The following is a 26,945-nucleotide window of genomic DNA, read 5'->3' as shown; positions in this document are numbered from 1 at the left end:
TATATGACTACCATAGTATTTGGTTGGAAGAGAATAAAGAGAAGTAAAGATCTCCTTCATCAAATTTTAATTCTCTTCTAATATTAGAAGAATTTGGAAAGAAGAGAAAATTTAAAATATTTTTAGTACAATTAAAAACATTCATATTTATGCGATAAATTAATTTTTTAAAATATCCTCTCTCCTTATTAACTTAACAAAACAAAAAAAATTCTCTTTTTCTTTCCTTATGTCAACCAAACAAAATTTTTTAATTCTTCCCTTTTCCTTGGTGTCTCATTCCTAAGTCTTCAATTATGTTTTATTTTTAGAATTTTTGGTTTGTCTTCTATAAAATAAGAGAATATCCTTTTTAATTATTGTATAATTTATATTTAATTTTCATAAAACTTAAAATTAACAATATTTAATTTTAACATGAATAAATAATATTTATTTAATTTGAAAAAATATTATACGTCGATACAATACTACGAACTCTAATAAACACATGTAAACATCAAATCTAATCATCTAATATCTATTTACACATAAAGAAAACATCGATTTCAACATTTTACGGATTAAAAACTACTTTTATAAAAACAAAACATGATTTTATTCCTTATAAAAAAATTGTTTTATTTTATTTTATTTTCCTCTTCTCTTCTGAAACATATATGTATCATATGTATTCTCCGAAAGAGAGTGTGAGAGTAAGAGTGTAATGGCGATGGGCATGAGCAGGAAGCTGAAACCGAAACTCTGGAAAACAAGTCATCGTGACGAGTTTGAGTCCCTTCGTTCTTTCATTGACTTTCACCATCTTCCGTTTTCCTCACTCTCACCCGATCCCTACAAAGACCACGACGACCTTCTACGCGCAATCTCCGAAGCCATTCTCGAGTCCGAAACCAAACGCCACGATTACTCTCAGAACCCCAAACTCCGACGCATCCTCCCATCGCTGACGCCGCGCCACGTCAGCAACCTCATCACTCTGAACCCTCTCTCCCTCTCTCCTTGCTCACTCCTCTCCTTCTTCAACTACCTCGCTTCTCGCCCTCCCTTCCGCCACACCCTCCATTCCTACTGCACCATGCTCCACTTCCTCTCCCTCCACCGCATGCTCCCTCAGGCACACTCTCTTCTCTCTTTCCTCGTTTCCCGCAAAGGAACCAACTCCGCTTCTTCCCTTTTCTCCTCCCTTCTCCGAACCATGCCTCGCCACCACCCCGTTGTTGGCCTCCTCTTCGACGCTCTCATCTGCGTCTACGCTGATTCCGGGTTCTTACACGACGCTGTTCACTGCTTCAGGTTGGTTACGGAGAATAACCTTCCTTTCCCGGTTAAGGGTTGCGAGAATCTGCTTCGGCACATGACGAGGTTGAAGCCTGTTGGGAGTAAACACTCCCGGGCCTGGGCCTCGGCCTGGGCCTTTTATTTGGAGGTTTTGGATCGTGGGTTCCCGCCAAGAGTTTATTTTTTCAACGTTTTCATGCATGGGTTTTGCAAAGTTGGTGACTTGGGGAATGCGCGGTTGGTGTTCGATGAAATTCCCAAGAGGGGTGTGAGGCCCACGGTTGTTAGTTTCAACACTTTGATCAGCGGGTACTGTAGATGCGGGAGTGTGGAAGAGGGTTTTACGTTGAAGGGTGTTATGGAGAGTGAGGGGTTTAGTCCCGATGTTTTCACTTTTAGCGCTTTGATTAATGGGGTGTGTAAGGAGGGTAGGTTGGATGAGGGGGGTCTTGTGTTTGATGAGATGTGCAACAGGGGATTGGTTCCCAATGGTGTTACTTTCACCACTTTGATTGATGGCCAGTGCAAAGGTGGGAAGGTTGATTTGGCTTTGAAGAATTTTGAGATGATGCTGGCTCAGGGCGTTAGACCTGACTTGGTTACTTACAATGCATTGATCCATGGGCTTTGTAAGGCTGGAGATTTGAAGGAGGCGAGGCGGCTTGTGAGTGAGATGAGTGCGAGTGGTTTGAAGCCTGACAAGATCACCTTCACTACACTGATAGATGGATGTTGCAAGGATGGGGATATGAAATCTGCGTTGGAGTTAAAAAAGAAAATGGTTGAAGAGGGGATTGAGCTCGATGATGTAGCTTTCACTGCACTTATCTCCGGGCTTTGTAGAGATGGGAGAGTTGATGATGCGGAGAGAATGTTGAGAGATATGATGAGTGCTGGTTTCAGACCGGATGATCCGACATACACCATGGTTGTTGATTGCTTTTGTAAGAAGGGTGATGTTAAGATGGGGTTCAAGTTACTGAAGGAGATGCAAAGTAATGGGCATGTGCCGGGAGTTGTCACGTATAATGCGCTGATGAATGGACTGTGCAAGCAAGGTCAGATGAAAAATGCTAAAATGCTGTTAGATGCAATGCTTAATTTGGGGGTGGCTCCAAATGATATTACATACAACATTTTATTAGATGGTCATTCAAAGCATGAAGGCTCTGGTCAAGTCGACATGTTTAATTTTGAGAAAGGACTTGTCACAGATTATGCTTCATATATAGCACTTGTTAACAAATTAAGTAAAACTTCAAAAGATCGTCTCAAGAGATGATAGCTAGTGAAGTCGTTTTAGCTTAACTGCCACAATTGTTGGACCTGGTTTACTAATAAAATGTCTTCAGAGAAAGCAAAAGTGACTTACTGTTTTCACTGAATCAGTATATGGCACAGGGCATATAGAATACATTTTGACTTTCATTGTCTTAACAATCTTGATATGCTGGATTCGTGAAAGTATTATGCAATAGGGCTAGGAGCTTCCGTATAGAAAGTTTTGATGTTCAAGCAGAAAGCTTCATTTATTGCAATAACAACAAAGGTATTGGAGATTAGAATCGCTAATATTTTCCTTCAGTTTTGTATAGTGGATACTGTTAAGCCGATTGAGGTGATTGAGGTTTTGTCCGCTTCAATGATTCCATATAAATAAAGCATCTTGGCTGCTATTGTGAATGCAAGAAGCCGAAGTTGCTTCTGACGGTTAAGGAGACTCGCTAACATTGTGTTGACATTAGACCAACATTTGCTATGTGTATAGCATTTAAGTCGTCAACTTTTGCTTGGATGCCTTGCCATATTGTAACCAGTACTTTTATTGGACCATTTATGAATTTAAATCAATAGACAATCTAGACCAATACAAGAAATTTTGTAAAATACTGTATGTTTTCTTATTCCAACAATTGGTCAATTAGTAAAATTGTTTTCCCCTGTTCACCTTCCAAAATTTATCCATCACCATGAATACACCATGATTGTTTCTGTAGCATATGTAATTGAACAATTTTATGGTCATAATTTAATTTTAATTTAATTTTCTTATATATGGTTACTCCATCATTGCTATTTATGAAATGTGATAACATCAATCTTATGAGAACTACTGTAAAATGATTAAATTTTGATTTTAGTTTTTATTATAAAAAAACCTTTATTTTTCATCCTATAAAATTTAGAATTGTTGTGTTGTAGTCCTTTTTTTTTATTATGTAATCATATTTAATTACATTTTTGTTTATTAAAAGGTTAAGTTGTAACACGGTATGTTTTATTTAATAGTTGTTCATTTTGTTAAATTATAAGTTGTAGTGATTTGTGGTGAGTGTTGTTATATTATTTAGAAACTATGAAAATTAAGAAATTCTTAAGAAGTTTTAGTTGTTTAGGATTTTTTTTTAGCAAAGATCAATTTTGATCTATAAGGGAATGTATATAAGTTTTTTTAAAAAAAACTTAAGTTTTATAAGTTCATTTTTAAGAAAAACTTAGATAATTTAAAGAGAGAAGTTCTAAAACCTCTAGAGAATAATTTCTTTTTCAACTTTACTCCCTTTAGAGTAGATTGAGTGGCTAAATGGTGGTGATTTGAAGCTCCCTAGCCAAGAATCAGTTGTGTTGTGTGGAGCTTTTGGTAATAGTTAGGATTTTGTTCTTCTTCCTTCCACTTTTTTCTTTGATCTAGAAGTAAGGGGAGCTAAAACTTTATTTTTTGTTGGGTTTGTTGATTTGTATGTGGGTTGTTTTCATTAAATTTGCAGTTGTATGGATGATTTGTAAGTCGAAATGTGTATACAGTGCATTTAGAGTTTTCTTGAACATGTTAGGAAAAATGGGTGATTTTAAGAATTTGTTGTTTAGTACGACAAGTAAGGGTGGATCATGATAAACATATCATGATTTGCACTTTAAGGGCTAGATCATGAATCACACATCATGTTTGGCACGTAAATTATTTAGAACGAAATACAACATCAAACCATAACAACTATTACATATGTATAAACGATACAGATTACAGAGATATGTAAATGTTTAGTAAATTTTCTAATTAACCAATAGTGTTAAAAAAAATGAACATATAAAAAGGGAATTCACCTTTCCAAGCTTATCAAATCCATCCTGCTGGTTAAATAGCTCCACGAGGGTTCTTTGAATTTCACAATCAACACTTGCCCCTTTGAAACGTTGTCCACAAATGGCATCGATCTCATTAATGAAAATTTGCAAGCCTACACAAAATGATGGAATTAATAGCTACAGTAAAAACTCTTTAAATTAATACTTAATAAATTAATAAACTCCCTAAAATAATAAATTTGTCCGGTCTCGATTTGGGTCAATATAAAAAATTAAAAAAGCTCGATAAAATAATAAGATAATAATTTTTCGAGAGATCTCTTTATAATTTTCGATCCCAAGAAAATTATAAATTAATAATTCATAGAAACTAAAAAAAATATATTACACTCTATTGAAATATGATTCAATAGTTGTCTGTTTTCCTTTAAAAAATATATTACACTCTATTAAGCAAGTCTTTTTGTGTGCTTGCAGGATTATCTCTCTTATACTCACACAACTCCTTATGTATTTGATCTGACATAGTTAATTTTGCAACACCTTTTAGATGAGAAGCCATCTTGTGAGATATGGTTTGAATACTCTAACACATTCATGTAATTTATATATGCCAAACTTGCTTAAGAATACATTGAACACATTTGTTCCTCTTGTTTACATTTACTGTACTTCAAAAGTCATTATTGATTTCCAATGCATATGTACTTCAAAAATCATTACGTATTGATTTTCAATGCATATGTACTTCAAAAGTTACTAATTTACGTTAAGTCCTAAGGCTCGCTACAACGTAATTCTAAGAGGTATAAACTAATTTGCCTTTTTATTTGGTATGTACAATATAATTACGTAACTCTTTAAATTAATAATTATTAATTTATTGATAAATTAATAACTCTCTAAATTAATAAATTTATCCGGTCCTGACATTATTAATTTAAAGAGTTTCTACTTAGTTATGGGAAGAAAAAAAAAACATGTTTTGTGTTATGGAAGTTCTCAATACCTAAAGATAGTAGCCATATCCTAATATGTTCCTAATTATTCTTGTGGTTTAAGCAAGACGTTTTTTGGACTCTAGCACTAGATATAACCAAAAATAAAATAAAAAAAAATACATTTTTTTAATCAAAAGACCTATCAGGCACTTGGTACACAAGTAACATATTAGAACCTGCAAGAAATTAGCATTTATATTGCTGGGAATTTATTTTTGCTAATAATGTCTTCCTAGTTCCAAGAGGTTGATTAAGAAGAACACTCTGTGAGAAACAAATAAAAATAAATTATCCATAAAAGAGTAGCCTTTTCAAATAATTTGATTGAGTCAATCGGATCAAATATGAAACATTTTATAAAAGAAACAACTTATTCTTATTGCATGCATGGAATTAATCTATTCACCTTTTGGTCCTTTGAAGAGGCTCATGCTTTGCCATTAACTTTGACACCTCTAGGTACCAGCTCTGATTTCCAAAACAAAAATTCCTAAATATTAATTCATTAGCAAGATCTAGTTTCCAAACCCACTAACTCGTACATAAGAAAATAAAACAACATGAAACACAAATGTCATGACTTACTCGGAAAAGCAGAGGAGTGAAACAACAAACCCTCCAATGACCGTCATGGACCTATGCCCTAACCACACAATAATCAATTCTGTGTTGTACTAAAAAAAATAAAACGAAATTGGATTATTAATAAGAAACAACAACAAATAGCACACAAAATTGAAAAGGAAAAAAAAGAATAGCATCAAAGAAACATTACCTACATTACATATGGCAAATGGTTTCCACGAATAATTACCTTGCTTGTTTTAGGGGTTTTAGAGTATTTTGAGTCATGGTTAATCATAAACAGTGACTTGAAGTGTAATATCCCAAATTTTATTAAATAAAACAGGTTATTTTGATTTTAAATATTTATTGAGATTATTAAAAGGTTTATCATATTTTTATTTACATATACATATTTTACTATTCACATATATGTATTTTACTATTTACATATACGTATTTATGTATTTATGAATAGTAAATATATTATTATTTTAATGAATAGTAATTTACTATGCTGCATAGTAATTTCTAAAAACAAGAACGTAATTTGTTTCAAATTATTATATTATTTTTTAATGAATAGTAATTTATAATATTATTTTAATGAATAGTGCATAGTAACTTATAATATTATTTTAATGAATAGTGCATAGTGCATAGTAACTTCAAAATTTCTATAAATAGGGGCCTAAGGTTTTGAAAATTCAGAATTCTAGAGAGAAGGAAATTCTGGAGAAATAGAGAGAGAAAGTAAGAGAGAGAGAAGGAGAAAGAAAAGGAGGTTCTACTCTAGTGCCTTGTTTAAGGAGAAAGAGGAAGAGATTCTGCCCTAATTCTGATTCCTTTTTAAGGAAAGAGAAGAAGAGATTCTGCCCAAGGTTTTAGAGAGATATTGCACTAGTTTCAACTCCTACTTATCTAGGTAAGGGGGAGGAGAACCTTATCTTTTTAAAATTTTATATACTATTATGTATAATTATTTATGCATTTATTTGATTATATTTATTTAGTGGGGTGCCCCTAACCTCGCTATATTTATATATTTATTCAGTGAGGTATTTCTAACCTCACTATATTTATATATTTATTCAATGAGGTGTTTCTAACTTCACTATATTTATATATTTATTCAGTGAGGTGTTTCTAACTTCACTATATTTATATATTTATTCAGTGAGGTGTTATTAACCTCATTTAACTACTTAACTTTTAATTACAATGTTTATTTATGTTATTATTATATTTATTCAGTGAGGTGTTCCTAACCTCATCTAACTACTTAACTTTTAATTACTATGTTATTATTATATTTATTCAGTGAGGTGTTCCTAACCTCATCCAACTACTTAACTTTTAATTATTATATTTATTTATTTATGTTATTTTTATTATTTAGTGGGGTGTTTCTAACCTCATATATTTGTTTAACCTTTAATTACTATTACTTATTCTATGATTATTCTTATCCATAATAATTATTAATATATTCACATTTTATATTGTTTAATTATTTTATAATAATTGTCATTGTCATTTAATTAATTAGTGCTCTTAATATATTTTATTTAAATTTGTGTTATTTAATTAAAGCTTAAATAATGATAAATTCTTAAATCTATTTTGAGTAATTTTTTATGATTAATATAATTTGTTAAAATGTCTTTGACTCATTTTAAAGATAATTAATACTCTATGGCCATAGACAATAAAGTTTGAATTATTTGTAGCTGGAGGTTTAACCTTGGGGATTTAAATGAGTAAGAAATGGAGGTGAAATATCTTTTGTTGGTTGGTGTTATAATGATGCTCATTTATCCTGACTAGTCACTACAAGTATAATTCAAATTTTATTGTAGCAAGAAAATCTAATATTTAATATGTATATATATATTCATATATATATATATATGTGTTAAAATTTTGTTTATAAATAATTATGTTTATTCGTTCGAATTATTGTATTTATTGGATATTGTTCTTACTCCTTTCTTTTCTTTGTTTTTAAATTAAATATATTATAAAATAGATGGATCAACTTGAAATTCCAGATCATCTTGCTGTTATTGTTACTGTTATCCTACATGGAAGGAAATTGGAATATGGAGGCTATTTGATGGATCTGTTATAACTTTACTTGTCAATCATATTATTTTAATTGTAATTTTCTTTCTGTTATGAATATATATATTGTATTAAAAGAGTAAGGAAAAGGAAAAATGTGTAAAATAATACGTTATTCTAAATATTTTAGAACGATATGTTATGTATTAAATTCACAAGATATTCTTTTCTTTACTTTTATTTTTATTAAATAAATATATAGATATTGGTAATGATATAATTGCAAAAATATTATAAAAAATTATAATTTTTATTGTATAAATTGGGTATTAGAATTAGGCATTACATTAATGGTATCAGAGCAACGTTCCATGTGTAACTTGGGGTAATGTGCTAACCGTGTTTCTATTATTATAAACTGATCTATAAAATTACAGATGGCAGGAAGAAGGAATACCAAACTAATAGAGGCTGTACAAGCTATTAGGGACATGGCTGCCGCCTTGTTAAGGAATCAACCACTGGAAAGAACAGGAGAGTCACAAGGACTTGTAGAATTCAGAAGCAATAACCCTTCCCAATTTGATGGAGGATACAATCCTGAAAAAGCTGAATTATGGATTAAAGAAATAGAAAAAATATTTCGAGCTATGAACTGTCCTGACAACTAAAAAGTAAATTATGCAGTATTTATGTTAGTAGGAGAAGCAGAATATTGGTGGGATAGTACCAGGAGATTATTAGAAGGAGGGGGAATAATCATTACATGGGAAGTATTTAGAACCAAATTTTTTGAAAAATATTTTCCTAATGATGTTAGGAGGGTTAAAGAAATAGAATTTATGCAGTTAAAACAAGGGAATATGACAGTGGGAGAATATGCTTCTAAGTTTGAGGAATTGGGAAAATACTCTACTTTCTTTTATCACCCTGATGAGAGGATGAAGTGTATTAAATTTGAGGATAGACTTAGACCAGAATTAAGAAAGGCAGTAGGGATATTAGAAATCTCTTATTTTCCCACATTAATACACAAGTGTCGATTTTTGGAAGGTTTTGATCATAATAAAGATAATAGACCAAAATCTTTTGGCCCTCAATTTAATAAGAAAAGGGATAATGAAAGAAAACCTTATGATCGACCACAATGGAAACCCCAATCTTCTCAATTTGCAGGAAATTCCAGTAGGTCCATTAATAATCAAGCCAAGTGTTTTAAGTGTGGACAGGGTCATTATACTAAAGATTGTCATCTCAAAGGACCTGTTTGTTTCAAGTGTGGGAAGCTTGGTCATGTATTTTTTGAGTGTGGACAATCAAAGACGCACGTGAACACTTCCGGATCCAAATCGAGACCTCTTACAACTGGAAGAGTTTACACCATGACCGGAACTGAAGCTGCTCAAAACAACGATCTAATACAAGGTAAATGTTTCATTAAAGGCAAAACTTTAAATGTACTGTATGATTCAGGCGCAACTCATTCTTTTATCTCCAATAATTGTGTTCAATACCTCCAATTACCAATTTCTTCTTTAGAGAATAATTTAATTGTTTCAACCCCTACAAACAAATCTGTAATTGCCAATAAAGTTTGTTCAGACTGTCCTATTTTTATTGGCGATAAAAAATTTCTTGTAAATTTGATCTGCTTACCTTTATCACAATTAGATGTGATTTTAGGTATGGACTGGTTATCTTCCAATCATGTTCTTCTCAATTGTGCAGAAAAGTCTATAATATTTTCTGATTCTAAGGACCTATCGATTTCATTATCTAAACCAATAAACAAGTTTCCTTGGGGTAAAGTTCAAGGATATTTAATCTTATCCTCTATGGAAGCTAAAGAGGAAGTCAACTTGAAAGACATAGCTGTCGTTCAAAATTTTCCTGAAGTCTTTCCTAATGATATTCCTGGTTTGCCACCTGACAGAGAGATTGAATTTTTGATTGATTTAATACCTGGAACTGGACCAATTTCAATGGCACCTTATAGGATGTCACCTTCTGAATTAGCTGAGTTGAAGAAACAATTAGAGGAGTTACTTGAAAAACAATTCATACGCCCTAGTGTATCACCTTGGGGGGCTCCTGTTTTGTTAGTCAAAAAGAAAGATGGAAGCTTTAGGCTGTGTGTGGACTATCGGCAATTAAATAAGTTTACCATAAAGAATAAATACCCTCTTCCTAGGATAGATGATTTGATGGATCAATTAAGAGGAGCCACTGTATTTTCTAAGATAGATCTAAGATCAGGATACCATCAAATCAAAGTGAAAGCAGAAGACATACAGAAAACTGCATTTAGAACAAGGTATGGTCATTATGAATATCAAGTAATGCCTTTCGGAGTAACCAATGCACCTGCAGTGTTCATGGATTATATGAATAGGATTTTTCGTCCATATTTAGACCAGTTTGTGGTGGTCTTTATAGATGATATCCTCATATATTCTCGAACTCATAAAGAGCATGAAGAACACCTTCAAACTGTTCTCCAAATCCTGAAAGACAAACAAATGTATGCCAAACTTTCTAAGTGTGAATTTTGGTTAGAGGAGGTTAAGTTTTTAGGACATGTGATTTCCCAAGATGGAGTGTCTGTGGATCCATCTAAGGTAGAAGCAGTTCTACTATGGGAACCTCCAAAGACGGTAACAGAAATCCGTAGTTTTTTGGGTTTGGCAGGATATTACAGAAGATTCATTGAAGGATTTTCTAAAATAGCTATGCCTTTAACTCAACTCACCAAGAAAGGACAACCCTTTGAGTGGACAGAAAAATGTGAGAATAGTTTTCAGGAGCTTAAGAAAAGATTAACTACTGCACCAGTCTTAGCCTTACCCAATCCTAATGGACAATTTGTCGTATTTTGTGATGCCTCAAAAATGGGATTAGGGTGTGTTCTTATGCAAGATAGAAGGGTAGTAGCATATGCTTCTAGACAATTGAGAGCTCATGAAAAGAATTACCCAACCCATGATCTAGAACTAGCTGCCATTGTTTTTGCACTCAAAATATGGAGACATTATGTGTATGGTAGTAAGTTTGATGTTTTTAGTGATCATAAAAGTTTAAAATATTTGTTTGATCAAAAGGAACTGAATATGAGACAAAGAAGGTGGATGAAATTTTTGAAAGATTATGATTTTGAATTACATTACCATCCAGGGAAAGCCAATGTTGTGGCTGATGCACTGAGTAGAAAATCCTTACATGTCTCCTCATTAATGATTCAAGAGATGAATTTGATAGAAAAATTTAGAGACATGAGTTTATCAACTACGGTAAGTCAAGATAAAATACAATTGCATGCGGTTTAAATTACTAGTGACTTACATGGACAAATTGGTGAGGCTCAGGTAGTTGATAAATTCATTCAGAAGAAAAAGAGGTTGATAGGTCAAAAGGATGGTGAAAAGTTCGATTTATATCAAAGAGGAGTTTTGAGATTTAATAATAGGATATGTGTACCCAATGATTCAAAAATTAAGAAAATAATTTTAGGTGAGGCACATAAGAGCAAGTTGAGCATACACCCTGGGGCAAAAAAGATGTATCAAGATCTCAAAAGAATGTTTTGGTGGCCCAAAATGTAAAAGGAAATAGCACAATATGTGGCTACATGTTTGATTTGTCAAAAAGCTAAGATAGAACACCAAAAACCAGCAGGAATATTACAACCATTAGATATACCTGAATGGAAATGGGACAGTATAGCAATGGATTTTGTAGTTGGTTTACCACGAACAATTCATAAGTTTGATTCCATATGGGTTATTGTGGATAGACTAACAAAATCTGCTCATTTCTTACCCATCAACATTAAGTATTCTCTAGAAAAATTGACTGAACTGTATATAAGAGAGATTGTAAGGTTGCATGGGGTACCATCTAGCATAATATCTGATAGGGATCCTAGATTCACTTCTAGATTTTGGGAAGTTTACATCAAGCATTAGGAACTAAGCTTCGTCTTAGCTCTGCATATCATCCTCAAACAGATGGACAATCAGAAAGAACCATACAATCCCTAGAAGATTTATTGAGAGCTTGTGTGCTAGAGAATTCTGGTAGTTGGGACAAATATTTGCCTCTGATTGAATTCACTTATAACAACAGTTTCCATTCTAGCATAGGTATGGCACCCTATGAAGCTCTATAGGGAAGAAGGTGTAGAACTCCTTTGTGTTGGTTTGAGACAGGAGAGAATTTAATCTTGGGTCCTGAATTGGTGCAACAAACCACGGAAAAGATCAAAATGATTCAAGAAAAATTGAGAATGACTCAAAGCAGACAAAAAAGTTATGCTGATAAAAGAAGACGACCTCTTGAATTCCAGGAAGGTGATCATGTATTTTTGAAAGTTACACCAACAGCTGGTATTGGTAGGGTAATGAAATCAAAGAAACTCACTCCTCGATTTATTGGTCCTTATCAAATCCTTAGAAAAATAGGTCCTGTTGCTTACCAAATTTCTCTACCACCTTTTCTTTCTAATCTCCATAATGTCTTCCATGTGTCTCAGTTAAGAAAATATATTTCTGACCCTTCTCATATAATAATGCCTGATACAGTACAATTAAAGGATAACTTTACATTTGAAACAATGCCTGTACAGATCGCAGACAGGAGGATCAAGCAGTTGAGAGGCAAACAGATTGCACTGGTAAAGGTAATCTGGAATGATGTTACTGGAGATGCTACTTGGGAACTTGAAGAAGAAGTTAGGAAAAATTATCCTTACTTATTTTAAGCAATAAAAATTTCGAGGACGAAATTTCTGTAAGTAGGGGAGAATTGTAATATCCCAAATTTTATTAAATAAAACAGGTTATTTTGATTTTAAATATTTATTGAGATTATTAGAAGGTTTATCATATTTTTATTTACATATACGTATTTTACTATTCACATATATATATTTTACTATTCACATATACGTATTTATGTATTTATGAATAGTAAATATATTATTATTTTAATGAATAGTAATTTACTATGCTACATAGTAATTTCCAAAAACAAGAACGTAAGCACTTACGTTTCTTTCAAATTATTATATTATTTTTTAATGAATAGTAATTTATAATATTATTTTAATGAATAGTGCATAGTAACTTATAATATTATTTTAATGAATAGTGCATAGTGCATAGTAACTTCAAAATTTCTATAAATAGGGGCCTAAGGTTTTGAAAATTCAGAATTCTAGAGAGAAGGAAATTCTGGAGAAATAGAGAGAGAAAGTAAGAGAGAGAGAAGGAGAAAGAAAAGGAGGTTCTGCTCTAGTGCCTTGTTTAAGGAGAAAGAGGAAGAGATTCTGCCCTAATTCTGATTCCTTTTTAAGGAAAGAGAAGAAGAGATTCTGCCCAAGTTTTTAGAGAGATATTGCACTAGTTTCAATTCCTACTTATCTAGGTAAGGGGGAGGAGAACCTTATCTTTTTAAAATTTTATATACTATTATGTATAATTATTTATGCATTTATTTGATTATATTTATTTAGTGGGGTGCCCCTAACCTCACTATATTTATATATTTATTCAGTGAGGTGTTTCTAACCTCACTATATTTATATATTTATTCAGTGAGGTGTTTCTAACTTCACTATATTTATATATTTATTCAGTGAGGTGTTTCTAACTTCACTATATTTATATATTTATTCAGTGAGGTGTTATTAACCTCATTTAACTACTTAACTTTTAATTACAATGTTTATTTATGTTATTGTTATATTTATTCAGTGAGGTGTTCCTAACCTCATCTAACTACTTAACTTTTAATTACTATGTTATTGTTATATTTATTCAGTGAGGTGTTCCTAACCTCATCCAACTACTTAACTTTTAATTATTATATTTATTTATTTATGTTATTTTTATTATTTAGTGGGATGTTTCTAACCTCATATATTTGTTTAACCTTTAATTACTATTACTTATTCTATGATTATTCTTATCCATAATAATTATTAATATATTCACATTTTATATTGTTTAATTATTTTATAATAAATGTCATTGTCATTTAATTAATTAGTGCTCTTAATATATTTTATTTAAATTTGTGTTATTTAATTAAAGCTTAAATAATGATAAATTCTTAAATCTATTTTGAGTAATTTTTTATGATTAATATAATTTGTTAAAATGTCTTTGACTCATTTTAAAGATAAATAATACTCTATGGCCATAGACAATAAAGTTTGAATTATTTGTAGCTGGAGGTTTAACCTTGGGGATTTAAATGAGTAAGAAATGGAGGTGAAATATCTTTTGTTGGTTGGTGTTATAATGATGCTCATTTATCCTGACTAGTCACTACAAGTATAATTCAAATTTTATTGTATCAAGAAAATCTAATATTTAATCTGTATATATATATTCATATATATATATATATATATATATATGTTAAAATTTTGTTTATAAATAATTATGTTTATTCGTTCGAATTATTGTATTTATTGGATATTGTTCTTACTCCTTTCTTTTCTTTGTTTTTAAATTAAATATATTATAAAATAGATGGATCAACTTGAAATTCCAGATCATCTTGCTGTTATTGTTACTGCTGTCCTACATGGAAGGAAATTGGAATATGGAGGCTATTTGATGGATCTGTTATAACTTTACTTGTCAATCATATTATTTTAATTGTAATTTTCTTTCTGTTATGAATATATATATTGTATTAAAAGAGTAAGGAAAAGGAAAAATGTGTAAAATAATACGTTATTCTAAATATTTTAGAACGATATGTTATGTGTAACATCCTAAAATTTTATTTTTATGTATTGGGATTGTTAAAAGGATTATCATATTTTTTTATATGTATTTTACTATTTATGTATACGTATTTTACTATTCACGTATACGTATTTTTGAATAGTAATATATGTATTTTTGAACAGTAAATCCGTGGACGAACAGTAATCTCGTGAATGCACAGTATTTTACTATTAATATTATTTTAATGAATAGTGCATAGTAAATATAATATTATTTTAATCTACATAGTAATTCCAGAATTTCTATAAATAGAGGCTAGGGGTTGAAGGAAATTCATAACTTGAGATAAGGAAATTCTGGAGGAAGAAAGAGAGAGAGAGAGAAGAATCTAGAAAGAGAGGAGGTTCTACTCTAGTTCCGGTCCTAGTTAATAAAAAAGAAGAGGAAGTTCTACTCAAATTTCTATTTAATCAGGTACGGGGGAAAAGAGGGTTATTTATATGTAAAATACATGAGGGTATTGGGTAGAATTTCTTAGAATAACGTTTGATTTATGTGAATGGACGGCCAAGCCTCCTATTGATTTAAAATTTGGAATTTATGTGAATGGACGGCCAAGCCTCCTATTGATTTAAAATTGGAATTTATGTGAATGGACGGCCAAGCCTCCTATTAATTTCTAATTTGGAATAATTAGGAATTTTACTGTTATTCTATTAACTTTTATGTTAATGAAAGTTAATTGCTATATTACTTGTAAGAATGAAGAATATTGATATAATATGCTTGAGGGGTATGTAGATCTTACTTTGTTAAGTTTATTTGTTATATGGAATTATACATGTGTTATAAATTTGATGAGATGTTGTATGGTTGTGATATGATTGTGATTGTGATGTCTCACATCGATGGCTAGTATGGCACGACTCTGTATAAGTGGTGTTAGAGGGAAGGCGTGACCCTAGCATGGTGTGAGATGAGAAAAACAGTTAACACCACCACTTATGTCAGTTATGGCAGCCCTGACATAGGGTTAATTGCAAGAGATTGTATTGATTGTAATGTGATTGTTGTTACTCACACTAAAGGATTAAGGATGATACGAACCCTGTGTGGTGGATACTTCAGGGACGAGCGTACTCCTCGTAAATCAGGGATGATACGAACCTTGGGTAGGTGATGCTTCAGGGACGAGCGTACCCCTGGTATGGTGTGAGTAAGGGAGGCAATTAACCTGTATCACTTGTGTCAGATGTGGCGAGGTCTTAGCATAGTGTTAATTGTGATATTGATGGACATGAAAAATGATTTTATGATTGTGAAAGTGACATGTATAATGGTTTGTGAAATGGTTGAATATTTGATAATTAAATCTATATACGTTTATATGAAATAAACAAGTTGTTATAATAAATTATACTGTGATGTGTTTGTATGTGTTTTGCATATAGATAATTTTTCTTTTCTCACCGTATAAATTGTGGATATTTTTAGGTGGAGAGGATCCAGCTGCAATTGGTATATAGTATGTCAGCAGTTTTATTTGGGAAAATGCTCTGATAGTGTGACATCGGGGCAGAGGATTTCTAGTTTAAGATATTTATGAAAATTCTGTAATATTATTTTGAAAACAATTTTAGAAACTCTTGTATTTTAGGTTTGATATTTCTATTAATGTGGTGTATTGAATTTTTGTTATGTGAACCCTTTTACCAATTTCAAAAGTTTATTTTCTTTAATTTTGTTACATTATTTCGATATATGTTTTGGGGTAGTAAGGGTGTCACATTTAGTGGTATCAGAGCAGGTCGATTCAATCGGCCGTTGTGAAGTCCCACATCGGTTAGGAAGGCGAACGAAGCATGCCATATATATGGGTGTGGATACCTTCCTTGTGTGGAGGCCTTTTGGGGTGGCATGCGTGTCATCGCCAGAAGCAAAACCGTGCGGCCGTGGGCCAAAGCGGACAATATCCACATGCGGGTTGCTTGGGCTGTTACATTTGGTATCAGAGCCGGGACCTGGGCCGGTGTGCCAGCGAGGGCGCTGGACTCCCTTGAGGGGGGGTGGATTGTGAAGTCCCACATCGGTTAGGAAGGCGAACGAAGCATGCCATATATATGGGTGTGGATACCTTCCTTGTGTGGAGGCCTTTTGGGGTGGCATGCGTGTCATCGCCAGAAGCAAAACCGTGCGGCCGTGGGCCAAAGCGGACAATATCCACATGCGGGTTGCTTGGGCTGTTACAGCCGTGAGTTATGAGTCTATTGTGCTTGTTTGATAAATGAATGTTGTAGTAAATTGATTGTTGAACATATTGATTTGTTAAAACGACAATTGATTAAAATTGTTGTTTTTAAAGCATAATTGTTAATTTTTCTGGGAGGACAGAAAAACAATGGCAGGAGGTAGAAATGATCTTGCAATCGCCGACGCTCTGCAAGCAATGGCTCAGGCTCTTGGTAATTTGAACCAACGACCAGAAGTTGATTGGCTAGAAAGATTCCAGCGAAATAATCCACCAAGTTTTCGTGGAGGCTATAATCCTGACGGAGCTGCTGACTGGATATTTGAAATTGAAAAGATATTCCAAGTCATGGGATGTCCTGTGACGCAGAAGGTGACTTTGGCTACCTTCATGCTCTCTGGAGAAGCTGGTATCTGGTGGCAAAGTACTTGGCAAAGAATAATAGCCATAGGAACCCAAGTAAGTTGGGATTCTTTCAAGCGGTTATTCTTGGAGAAATATTTTCCCCGAGATGTAAGACACAAGAAACAGGTAGAATTTCTTGAGTTAAAACAAGGAGAAGATTCGGTGGCCGAGTACGTGACTAAGTTTGAAGATTTGGTGAGATTCTGCCCTATGTACGACGGTGTGGGCAATGAGGAGGACAAATACGTAAAGTTTGTGAGCGGTCTTCGCCCAGAGATTAAACAAGTGTTCAATTATCAAGGGATCACGCACTACCATGAATTGGTAAACAAGTGTAGAGTTTATGATGAGGACAACCAAGCTAGGGTGACTCATTATAAAAGTGGAGGACCAATGAGAAATAATAAGTTTGGTTCATCCAATAAAGGTAAACCTTATAACAAGCCTGCTGGAAATGCGAATACTAAAGTGAATAATCAGGACTTTGTGCAAGGAAACCAAGCTAGCCAACTTTCTGGAGGTGGAAATCGGAGTATTGTTCCACACAAAAACTGCTATAACTGTGGAAAGTCAGGTCATAGAGCAGCTGAGTGTCGGATGCAAAAGGTACTGATATGCTTCAAATGCAAAGCAGAAGGACACAAGGCTAATGAATGTCCTCAGAATAGGAAAGAAACAACAGAGATTGAAGGGAACGCTAACAAACCTCGAACCACAGGAAGAGTATTTGCTTTGAGTGGTGCTGAAGCTACTCAATCCGAGGACTTAATTCAGGGTATGTGTTTCATTAATGGAACTCCTTTAACCGTTTTATATGATTCTGGTGCAACTCACTCTTTTATATCACACGCATGTGTGTCTAAGTTAAAATTACCTGTCTCTTCCTTATCTTTTGAGTTAATTGTCGAAACACCCACTAATGGTTCTGTAATTACTTCTGATGTCTGTCCAAAATGTCCTCTAACTATTGAAGGTAGAGATTTCCTGGTTGACTTAATTTGTTTACCTCTAAGTCAACTAGATGTTATTCTGGGTATGGACTGGTTATCTTCCAATCATGTCCTTTTGAACTGTGCTTGTAAATCTATTGTTTTTGGTGAACCTGTTGAAAAAGTGAGTAAGGATTATTTGACTGCCAACCAAGTTAAGGTGTCTATGCAAGCGGATGCCCAAGTGTACATGTTGTTAGCTTCTTTAAATTCTGAGAAAAATGTTTCAGTAAATGAACTGCCTGTTGTATGTGACTTTTCGGATGTCTTCTCTGAGGTGTCTAGCTTACCACCTAGAAGAGAAGTAGAATTTTCCATAGATTTAGTTCCAGGAGCAGGACCTATTTCTATTGCACCTTATAGGATGTCACCCATAGAGTTAGTGGAACTGAAAAAGCAAATAGAAGAATTGTTGGAGAAGGGGTTTGTGAGACCTAGTGTATCACCTTGGGGAGCACCCGTACTCTTAGTCAAAAAGAAAGATGGTAGCATGAGATTGTGTGTGGATTATCGCCAGTTGAACAAAGTGACCATTAAGAACAAATATCCATTGCCTAGGATAGATGATCTTATGGATCAGTTGGCAGGTGCTTGTGTGTTTAGTAAGATTGATCTTAGATCGGGATACCACCAGATTAGGGTTAAGGAAGAAGATGTACCTAAGACAGCCTTTAGAACTCGCTATGGACACTATGAGTATCTAGTAATGCCTTTCGGTGTGACAAATGCTCCTGCAATTTTTATGGACTACATGAACCGGATTCTTCATCCATACTTGGATAAATTTGTAGTTGTCTTTATAGATGACATACTAGTTTATTCCAAGACTAAAGAGGAGCATGAGGAACACTTAAGGGTAGTACTACAAACTCTCAGGGAGAAACAACTTTATGCTAAGTTGTCCAAGTGTGATTTTTGGCTAGAGGAGGTGAGTTTCTTAGGACATGTAATTTCAAGTGGGGGAATAGCAGTGGATCCATCTAAGGTTGAGGCTGTGCTTAATTGGGAGACACCTAAGTCAGTTAGTGAGATTAGGAGTTTCCTTGGATTAGCTGGATATTATAGGAGATTCATAGAGGGATTCTCTAAGTTAGCATTACCTTTGACAAATTTGACTAGGAAAGGGGTTGTGTTTGTTTGGGATAGTAAATGTGAAGATAGTTTCCGAACCCTTAAGGAAAAATTGACTAGTGCACCTGTTTTAGTATTGCCTGATCTTAGTAAGACTTTTGTGGTTTACTGTGACGCTTCTAAGATGGGTTTGGGTGGTGTATTAATGCAAGAGGGTAGGGTTGTATCTTATGCATCCAGACAATTGAAGGTACATGAGAGGAATTACCCCACCCATGATCTTGAATTAGCAGCTGTGGTATTCACACTTAAGATTTGGAGACATTATTTGTATGGTTCAAAATTTGAGGTGTTTAGTGATCATAAGAGTCTTAGGTATTTATTTGACCAAAAAGAATTAAATATGAGGCAAAGGAGATGGTTGGAATTCCTTAAAGACTATGATTTTGATCTTAATTATCATCCAGGAAAAGCTAATGTGGTAGCTGATGCCTTGAGTAGAAAATCTTTGCATTTGTCTTCTCTTATGATTAGAGAGATGGATCTTTTGACACAATTTAGAGACTTAAGTCTGACTTGTGAAGTGAACCATAATAGTGTAAGACTAGGTATGACTCGGGTGACTAGTGAGTTGTTGGGGGAAATTAGAGAAGCACAGTTAATGGATTCATTTCTAGAGGCTAGACGAAAGGATATAGGACAAGGGATTGGAGAAGAATTTACCTTGGGTGCAGATGGAGTGGTAAGATTTAAAGATCGAGTATGTGTGCCTAGTAACCCTACACTTAAACGACTGATACTAGAGGAAGGTCATAAGAGCAAGCTTAGTTTTCATCCAGGAGCAACTAAGATGTATCAAGACCTAAGGAAGATATTCTGGTGGCCTAGGATGAAGAAAGATATAGCTGAATTTGTGAGTGCCTGTCTAGTATGTCATAAGGCTAAGATAGAGCATCAGAAACCTTCAGGACTACTTCAGCCTTTGAGTATACCCGAGTGGAAGTGGGATAGCATTTCTATGGACTTTGTAGTTACTTTGCCTAGGACTAGGAAAGGGCATGATTCCATTTGGGTTATAGTTGATAGGTTGACCAAGAGTGCACAGTTTCTACCTATTAACATTAGGCATTCTCTAGAGAAATTGGCTAGATTGTACATTGATGAAATTGTGAGATTGCATGGGATACCATCTAGCATAATTTCAGACAGAGACCCTAGATTCACCTCTAGATTTTGGGAGAGCCTACAACAAGCCTTGGGAACCCAACTGAGACTTAGTTCAGCATATCATCCTCAAACTGATGGTCAGACTGAGAGGACTATTCAGTCTTTAGAGGATTTGCTTAGAGCCTGTGTTTTGGACCAAGGAGGAAGTTGGGATAGCCTTTTACCTTTGATAGAGTTTACCTATAATAATAGTTACCACTCTAGCATAGGTATGGCACCCTATGAAGCCTTGTATGGTAGGAGGTGTAGAACTCCTTTGTGTTGGAGTGAGCCTGGAGACAATGTCATCTTAGGACTTGAGATTGTGCAACAAACTACTGAAAAAGTTAAATTGATACAGGATAGGATGAGGACAGCTCAGAGTAGACAGAAAAGTTATGCTGACAGAAGAAGAAAGGATTTAGAATTTCAAGAAGGTGACCATGTATTCTTGAAAGTCACTCCGTGGACTGGGGTTGGCAGGGCATTAAAATCCAGAAAACTTACTCCTCGATTTATTGGTCCTTTTCAAATTCTTAAAAGAGTCGGCAATGTTGCCTACCAAATTGCTTTGCCTCCTAATTTGTCAAATCTTCATGATGTCTTTCACATTTCTCAACTTCGAAAATATATCCACGATCCTTCGCATGTGATTGAGTCGGATCATATTGAGGTTAAGGAGAACTTGACGGTGGAAGCTACCCCGATAAGAGTCGAGGATCGAATGGTAAAGCAACTTAGGGGTAAAGAAATTCCTTTGGTAAAGGTTATTTGGGGAGGAGCTATACCTGAAAGTGCTACTTGGGAATTAGAGGAAAAGATGAAAGCTTCATATCCATTTTTATTTGCATCAGGTAATTTCGGGGACGAAATTTCTAAAAGGAGGGGAGTAATGTAACATCCTAAAATTTTATTTTTATGTATTGGGATTGTTAAAAGGATTATCATATTTTTTTATATGTATTTTACTATTTATGTATACGTATTTTACTATTCACGTATACGTATTTTTGAATAGTAATATATGTATTTTTGAACAGTAAATCCGTGGACGAACAGTAATCTCGTGAATGCACAGTATTTTACTATTAATATTATTTTAATGAATAGTGCATAGTAAATATAATATTATTTTAATCTGCATAGTAATTCCAGAATTTCTATAAATAGAGGCTAGGGGTTGAAGGAAATTCATAACTTGAGATAAGGAAATTCTGGAGGAAGAAAGAGAGAGAGAGAGAAGAATCTAGAAAGAGAGGAGGTTCTACTCTAGTTCCGGTCCTAGTTAATAAAAAAGAAGAGGAAGTTCTACTCAAATTTCTATTTAATCAGGTACGGGGGAAAAAGGGTTATTTATATGTAAAATACATGAGGGTATTGGGTAGAATTTCTTAGAATAACGTTTGATTTATGTGAATGGACGGCCAAGCCTCCTATTGATTTAAAATTTGGAATTTATGTGAATGGACGGCCAAGCCTCCTATTGATTTAAAATTGGAATTTATGTGAATGGACGGCCAAGCCTCCTATTAATTTCTAATTTGGAATAATTAGGAATTTTACTGTTATTCTATTAACTTTTATGTTAATGAAAGTTAATTGCTATATTACTTGTAAGAATGAAGAATATTGATATAATATGCTTGAGGGGTATGTAGATCTTACTTTGTTAAGTTTATTTGTTATATGGAATTATACATGTGTTATAAATTTGATGAGATGTTGTATGGTTGTGATATGATTGTGATTGTGATGTCTCACATCGATGGCTAGTATGGCACGGCTCTGTATAAGTGGTGTTACAGGGAAGGCGTGACCCTAGCATGGTGTGAGATGAGAAAAACAGTTAACACCACCACTTATGTCAGTTATGGCAGCCCTGACATAGGGTTAATTGCAAGAGATTGTATTGATTGTAATGTGATTGTTGTTACTCACACTAAAGGATTAAGGATGATACGAACCCTGTGTGGTGGATACTTCAGGGACGAGCGTACTCCTCGTAAATCAGGGATGATACGAACCTTGGGTAGGTGATGCTTCAGGGACGAGCGTACCCCTGGTATGGTGTGAGTAAGGGAGGCAATTAACCTGTATCACTTGTGTCAGATGTGGCGAGGTCTTGGCATAGTGTTAATTGTGATATTGATGGACATGAAAAATGATTTTATGATTGTGAAAGTGACATGTATAATGGTTTGTGAAATGGTTGAATATATGATAATTAAATCTATATACGTTTATATGAAATAAACAAGTTGTTATAATAAATTATACTGTGATGTGTTTGTATGTGTTTTGCATATAGATAATTTTTCTTTTCTCACCGTATAAATTGTGGATATTTTTAGGTGGAGAGGATCCAGCTGCAATTGGTATATAGTATGTCAGCAGTTTTATTTGGGAAAATGCTCTGATAGTGTGACATCGGGGCAGAGGATTTCTAGTTTAAGATATTTATGAAAATTCTGTAATATTATTTTGAAAACAATTTTAGAAACTCTTGTATTTTAGGTTTGATATTTCTATTAATGTGGTGTATTGAATTTTTGTTATGTGAACCCTTTTACCAATTTCAAAAGTTTATTTTCTTTAATTTTGTTACATTATTTCGATATATGTTTTGGGGTAGTAAGGGTGTCACATTATGTATTAAATTCACAAGATATTCTTTTCTTTACTTTTATTTTTATTAAATAAATATATAGATATTGGTAATGATATAATTACGAAAATATTATAAAAATTTATAATTTTTATTGTATAAATTGGGTATTAGAATTAGGCATTACATGAAGCATTGTTGCGAGTGTGATTGTGGCTTTTGCCAAGCTTAATCTTTTCTTTTTGATGTTTAATAAATGAAGAGCTTGAGTTTGAATTTAGATGAAAGGTTTATTTTATTTTTTGATGTGAACATACAGTAAGTATTTGCAAGAAGTGGTGTTCCAAGAAAAAGAAAAGTCCATAGTAGAGTGTAGAGGTAGTTTATCTCCTCTGCAATGCCATCTTCTATAAAAAAGGGCATCTACATTCTTGACTTTCTCACTTTCTCTTCTTTTTTCTTCTTCATCATATTACGTCCCTCTCTGATCACTGACCAACCCCACACGGTGGGTTTCATCTGTTGTATAGTAATCTAATAAAATAGGGTTAGTTACTCTATTAAGATGTTAATAGAAAAATAAAGTTACAAAATTTCATATAAATAGTTCTACTCTTGTATCTTCTAATAATAATGAATGAGAAAAAGAAAAAAAAGTGGTGTTCCCAAAAAAAGAAAAGTGCAAAGTAAAGTGTAGAGGTAGTTTCATCTCCTCTACAATGTCATCTTTCACAAAAAGGGGCATATGTATTGTTCACTTTCTCACTTCCCCCTTTGATCAATGACAAACCCCACACAGTAAGTTTCCTTTTTTGTATAATAAACCAATCAAAAAGAGTTGATTATTCTGTTGAGATGTTAATAGAAAAATATAGTCACAATAATCCATATAAATAGTTGTACTCTTGTATCTTTTAATAATAATGAATTAGAAAGCCTAATAATAATGAATTAGAAAGCCTTTATTCTCAATCTCTTGTATTTTCTCCACTATATTTTGTGGGTATGTGTGCATAAGTGTTCATCTCATTTCCTAACATAGTGGTATTAGGAACTTGTGTGTTACAATGACCTGTAAGAGTGAAAAAAATATCAAAAACGAACCATTATTGGGAGTGTGATTATGGTCTTTTGTCAAGCAAAGTCTTTTGTTTTTTTATGTGTTTTTGATGTTTAATATTTGAAGTAAATGTTTGAGTTTGGGTGAGAGGTTTATTTTATTCTTGATTTGAATGTACAGTAAGTATTTGCAAGAAGTGGTGTAACGACCCGCCCTAGGCCGTCACAAAATAACCAACCAAATAAAATAATATATAATAAAGAAAATAGAGTAAAAACTAGCTACACTAGAATATAATTATACAATAACATTTAAATATATTTTTTTTAACATAACATATGTTATAACAGAGTTATTATCTTCAGCAATTTCATACAGTAATCCAAGAAGCAAGTCCCACGAAAATATAATATAGACACCCTAGGTGCTAGTCAAGCTCTAAACCTTGCTACTTCTCAAAGCAGCTACCAAAAGACTTCTTGCTATCCCAAGCCTCACACCTGATCTGCTCCCCCACATAGTGAGATCATCACAGTCCAAACCACATGGAAACATGCAAGGGTTAGCACATATAAACCAATCACAGTACAATGAAATGAAATATCATTAAATAGACATTTATCCACAAAATATATATATATATATATATATATATATATATATATATATATATCCACACCAAGGAAATAAACCTTATAAATAGTTATTTCCATGCCAAATATAAATCAAATCTAAAATCCAATGCATACAATCCACACCATTTGTATACATATTCCACATCCAGAAACAAAGTCACACCACTGTATAATTATTCCATGATCTCACACCAACATATTCTCACCAAATGTTGGCCTCAACACCATCCACCAAGTGTTGATACGCACGCTGAAATATATCAGCAACCCATGAATCACACCTGACCTCTCATGGAAAATATACAGCTGGAATTACGTCGTCACGTAACCCTGGTGATCATGGCCACTTCATCCATCGGTATGACTCGGCCTTGCCCCCATACCGGTAGCAAATAGAATACTTAGAGGAGTACTTCAGAATCCACCTAACATCTGAAGTGGTTTATCATATAATCCTTGGAAAAATTCCATATTGGAATCCTCACCATGGGACTCCTATATTCCATATTTTCCCAAAGATTATATCCTGATCTCACCAAGAGATCTTCCAATCCATACCATAACCTTACTCCTTTAAGTCCTATTAGCTTTTCAAACCATACACATATAGCATATTCCATAATTACATGCAATCATTTCCAAAATCATGCCAAAATACTCAATATAGCAAAGTAAATAAATAAACACTCAAAATAACTATCAATTTAACCAATTTACCCTTTTTATGAAATGACAATCTTCATATAACGTATCATATTATGAGTTATACTTCTCCTATCATACTCAAACTTAACTCATATGAAAGATAAGAAGATTCTCTAAAACTTTTATGAAGATATCAAATCCTGATTTCATCATTTACTTTGTGAAAAATGATAAAAACCGCAACAGCTATAAGTAAAGCTGACAGCTTGACCCTTCTTCACTAAAATAGACATATCTTGATTTCTAGACCTCCTTTTTGAGTGATTCCAACGCCATTGGAAATCTAACATCCAAGGCTACAACTTTCATGAAGAGCTCAAAATAGACGCGGTTTTAAATGGCGCCCGGCGCGAAGAACTGCGCCCGGCGCACTCTGCGACCTGAAACCTCGAAAAACCATGAAAAATTCCTTCCAATCACGAATTCAATCCAATTTACACGAGTTTGAACCATTATAAAGCATAAACAATCTCCAGAAACAACATTTTAAGCAAATAAATCAAGTTTTGACCATTAATCCATGAAAATCATGAAAACCCCAACCAAAACCCTTTTTCCTCAATCCAACCTCAATCAAGCTTAAATCATGAAATCAAGGTGATATTTCAAACCCATACATACCAGATTAAGTCTTATAAGTACTACCCTTACCTCAGAAACTTCAGAAATGCAAGATCTGAACAAAACCCCCAAATCTCAACTCAAACTTCAATCTCAATTTTGAAGACTTTAAAGGCCAAATCTCTTGAAACTCCAGTTGTGAAGATTGATCCTGGCTTGATAAACTTCCCAAATATGTCCTCAGATTTTCTCCGGACCAGAGCCCCTCTCTCTACTTTCTCTCTCTAAAAACTGTCTCTGTTGACCAAAATGAAAACCTCCGGTCCTAAACCCCTATATAGCCATTTTCCAAAATTTCCAAATTTCACCCTTAGCACCTATTCACCTTAAATATCCTATTTCTTGAAATATTTCAACTCACTAAGCTCTAAAACAACCTCAAATTCACTCAAAAAGACCAAATTTATCTTATGTTCCTATCCTTCAATCTCCTATCCATCCTATTCCTTTCCATGCAACACTCACAACTTACCACTATATGAAATACAACATACATCAACACACAAAGAAACATTTCTTTCAGATACTTTTGCTTAGAATAATGAGTTGCATGCCATAATCCTTCACTTAACCAAGATGAGAAGGAAGGTGATCAATCTTCTTTCCTCTTAGTACAAGTTCAGTATAATGGTGTACAATGTAACGCCTAATTCTAATACCCAAATT

The 26,945-nt window shown here is 33.5% G+C and overlaps 2 protein-coding genes and 1 long non-coding RNA gene across 3 annotated transcripts; 2 read left to right on the top strand and 1 right to left on the bottom strand.

The window, feature by feature from the left end:
* Nucleotides 1-661: 661 nt before the first annotated feature.
* LOC109793521 (Pentatricopeptide repeat (PPR) superfamily protein) lies at nucleotides 662-3,280 on the top strand. The gene has a single exon (XM_020352983.3). It carries the CDS (start codon nucleotides 707-709, stop codon nucleotides 2,561-2,563), a length of 1,857 nt encoding a protein of 618 aa, XP_020208572.3. The 5' UTR covers nucleotides 662-706; the 3' UTR covers nucleotides 2,564-3,280.
* A 13,852-nt stretch (nucleotides 3,281-17,132) lies between these two features.
* On the top strand, nucleotides 17,133-17,734 carry LOC145951922 (uncharacterized). The gene is made up of 2 exons (XM_083064112.1): nucleotides 17,133-17,633; nucleotides 17,726-17,734. Exons 1-2 carry the CDS (start codon nucleotides 17,133-17,135, stop codon nucleotides 17,732-17,734), a joined length of 510 nt encoding a protein of 169 aa, XP_082920238.1.
* A 6,871-nt stretch (nucleotides 17,735-24,605) lies between these two features.
* Nucleotides 24,606-26,691, bottom strand: LOC145951759 (uncharacterized). The gene is made up of 2 exons (XR_014429676.1): nucleotides 26,310-26,691; nucleotides 24,606-24,823 (listed from the first exon to the last, which is right to left on the bottom strand). It is a non-coding gene; the product is annotated as an uncharacterized LOC145951759 (long non-coding RNA).
* Between the last annotated feature and the right edge of the window lie 254 nt (nucleotides 26,692-26,945).

This window comes from Cajanus cajan, chromosome 9, assembly GCF_000230855.2.
Source record: "Cajanus cajan strain Asha chromosome 9, NIPB_CcT2T_4, whole genome shotgun sequence".
NCBI classification, from domain to species: domain Eukaryota; kingdom Viridiplantae; phylum Streptophyta; class Magnoliopsida; order Fabales; family Fabaceae; genus Cajanus; species Cajanus cajan.
This window is presented reverse-complemented; position numbering and strand designations above follow the sequence as displayed.